This window comes from Argiope bruennichi, chromosome 2 (genome assembly GCF_947563725.1).
Source record: "Argiope bruennichi chromosome 2, qqArgBrue1.1, whole genome shotgun sequence".
In the NCBI taxonomy this organism is placed as follows: Eukaryota; Metazoa; Arthropoda; class Arachnida; order Araneae; family Araneidae; genus Argiope; species Argiope bruennichi.
The window spans coordinates 125,465,700-125,468,458 of NC_079152.1; the positions used below are offsets into that span (position 1 = coordinate 125,465,700).

Consider the following 2,759-nt stretch of genomic DNA (forward strand, 5'->3'; position numbering starts at 1 on the left):
TCAAAGCCTGTGGAGGAAAAAATCTAACAATGGTTCTTTGAAGGAAAAACTTCCAAATTGGAGGAGAAAAGCTCAAACTGAAAGCAAGGCATCTTTTCCAGTTAAGAGAGAAGAAAGGGAAGATAAGAAGTCGAGTGCACATTTTGATGACTTCGACAAAAGAAGATATTTACGCTGTTATAAATGTTGATCTAGGGAGCATATTAGACCCAATTGTCCATTATTTCGGAATATGAAGAATGCTTCAACAGTGAATCATTTGTCTGGAACTGATGAAGACGAGGTAATGGCACCTTACACCTCAATAGGCGAAGTAAATGGATTCTCTATGCCTATCTTGAGAGACACGGGATCGAGTATTGATGTCATCTGCCTGAAATGTTCCCTGGCGAGCATGTTTGGATGCAACAGCCATTGGATGAAGGTCCAATCTGTTTACCATTGCCTGAAGTAGATTTTGGGCACTTAAAGACAAAAGCGGCAGTAGTGAGCAATAAGGCGGATAAAGGAAGATACCTGCTGGGGAACAGAACAGCATCGATTATAGAAAAGTCGAAGGATTTTTCGGTACCACAACAACTTAATGCAATCCAGACCGGATCTCGTAAGCTTCTAGAAGAGCAAAAAGAGGTTACACATGTCAAGAAGAGGGATCCCATAACTCTAGAAGAAACCGAACTGGCTATTGCGGAGGACATAGAAATCGACGACGATGATGTTTTCTCTTTCCTTCCGAAAGAAGATTTTGAGGGCTTGACATTGTTGAAGATTGACTCTAAAGCATTTATTGCTGCTCAGCAGAGCTGTAAAGAATTGCAGTCATTGACAAAAAAGATATTGGACAAGACTGATGCAGAAAAAGAGTTCAAAATACTTCCGAATGGACTCTTAGTGAAAAAGAAGGTTAACAAGGTTGGTGCTGATGCTCTTTTGTTGGTGGTACCTAAAGTATTTCGGGAAAGATTGAAGACTCTTTGCCTTGAAGGCATGTCCTGTCATTTGGGAGTAACTAAATCTAAGGATAATCTTGCAAAGTTTTTCTTTTCGCCAAACAGTTATAAGGAAATCGAGGAATTTGTGCGATGTTGTGACCATTGTCAACGAGTGGGAAAACCCAATGATAAAAAGAGAACCACATTAGATGAAAGGGAAAAGGAAATAGCAAAGAAAAAAGCTGAAATTCAGGAACTGAAAGCATCCTTAACTGCCACGGAAGAGCTTTTGAATCAAGTTCAAATTAAATTGGCTGTTACAGAAAGTCAACGTCAATTTATTAAAAATGAATATGCAGCTTTGCAAATTATCTGTGCAAGTATGGATGAGAAGAAACAAATATTGGAAATAGAAAATCGAGAATTAATTACTCGTTTGATTCAATAAAAAGCAGATGCTGAGCGAATGAATGCAGAGACGGAGTTATTTATGAGGAAAACGCAAGCTAAATTGTAAAAAGAATGGGAAGAAGCTACCAAAGAACATGTTGCTATTGATCCTAATAAGATAAAAAATACTGTTTATTTAGATGCTATTGTGCCAAGAAAAGTCCAATGCAAATTTATAACTCATAAAGGTGAATTTGATGATGTCGCATGGACTAGTCCAGATTTTAAGTTAGCTACTGCTGGTGGTGATCGCAGAGTAAAAATATTAGATTTTGTTTCAGGCCAAGCCATTTTCAAAGGAGTTGCCCATGAAAGTAATTTATCTGTTCATTTTGTTTATTTTGAAGCTGTGGAATCATTAATACTTGCAGCAGCATGTGATTTTGCTTGTCAAATCTGGAGCATAAGTTATATGAAAATTAAGCATACTCTGACTGGACACAGTTACAAGATAATGTCTGCGAAATTACTTGGCGAGACCGCCAGAGTCGTTTCTGGCAGCCACGATAAAACTCTTTAGATTTAGAACTTGCGACGAAGAGCTTACGTTCGATTGATTTTTGCTTGCTCTAGTGTAAACGATGTAATCACAAGTGGTAGAAATGCAACCAACATTGTTAGCGGACATTTTGATAAAAAGATAATGTTTTGGGATACGAGATCCGATTCCAGTACGAATGAAATTCTATTGCAGGGACGAATCACTTCGCTGGAGTTTTCTCTAGATAGATATTCATTACTAAGCAGTGTCAGAGATGATTCTCTCAAACTCATCGATTTCCGAATGAATAATGTGTTTCGTACGGTTAGTTCTGACGGATTCCTGATTGGGTACGATTGGACACGAGCATTTCTGGGTTTAGCGGGATATTACTCGTATTACATTCCGATGTTTTTTTCCGTCTCGGCACCTCTCATAGACACCCTAAAAGGAAAGTGCCGGAAAGAATAGGGGAAATGGACAGAAGATTGCAAAGAAGCCTTTGGTTCACTGAGGGAGGCTCTCTCAAACAGACCAGTCCTTCATTCTCCAGACTACAATCGACCATTTATTTGGCGGATGGATGCATCCAACAACGGAATGGGAGTCGTTCTATTTCAAATAACTGGGGATAATCAAAAACATCCCATCATTTACGTTAGCCGAAAATTTTCAGAGGTTTAGAAAAAGTGTTGCGTTAGTGAAAAGGAATGAGCCGCCATTATATTTGGAAATCAAAGATTGAAACCCTATTTGGATGGTCAGTCCTTCACTATTGCCTCAGACCACAACCCACCGATTTGTCTAAAAACTAATGCCAGTAGGAATTCTTGAATTTTGAGATGGTTACTTGCGCTCTAAACCTGTAATTTTACTATTACTCATCGTAAAGGAAC

At 38.7% G+C, this 2,759-nt stretch overlaps 1 protein-coding gene across 1 annotated transcript; it reads left to right on the forward strand.

Annotated features, from left to right (window-relative positions):
• Window positions 1-378: 378 nt before the first annotated feature.
• On the forward strand, window positions 379-2,334 carry LOC129962325 (autophagic-related protein 16.2-like). Its single transcript, XM_056076070.1, is given in 1 exon segment — window positions 379-2,334. A coding segment is annotated over 1 exon segment (1,956 nt).
• Window positions 2,335-2,759: the final 425 nt, after the last annotated feature.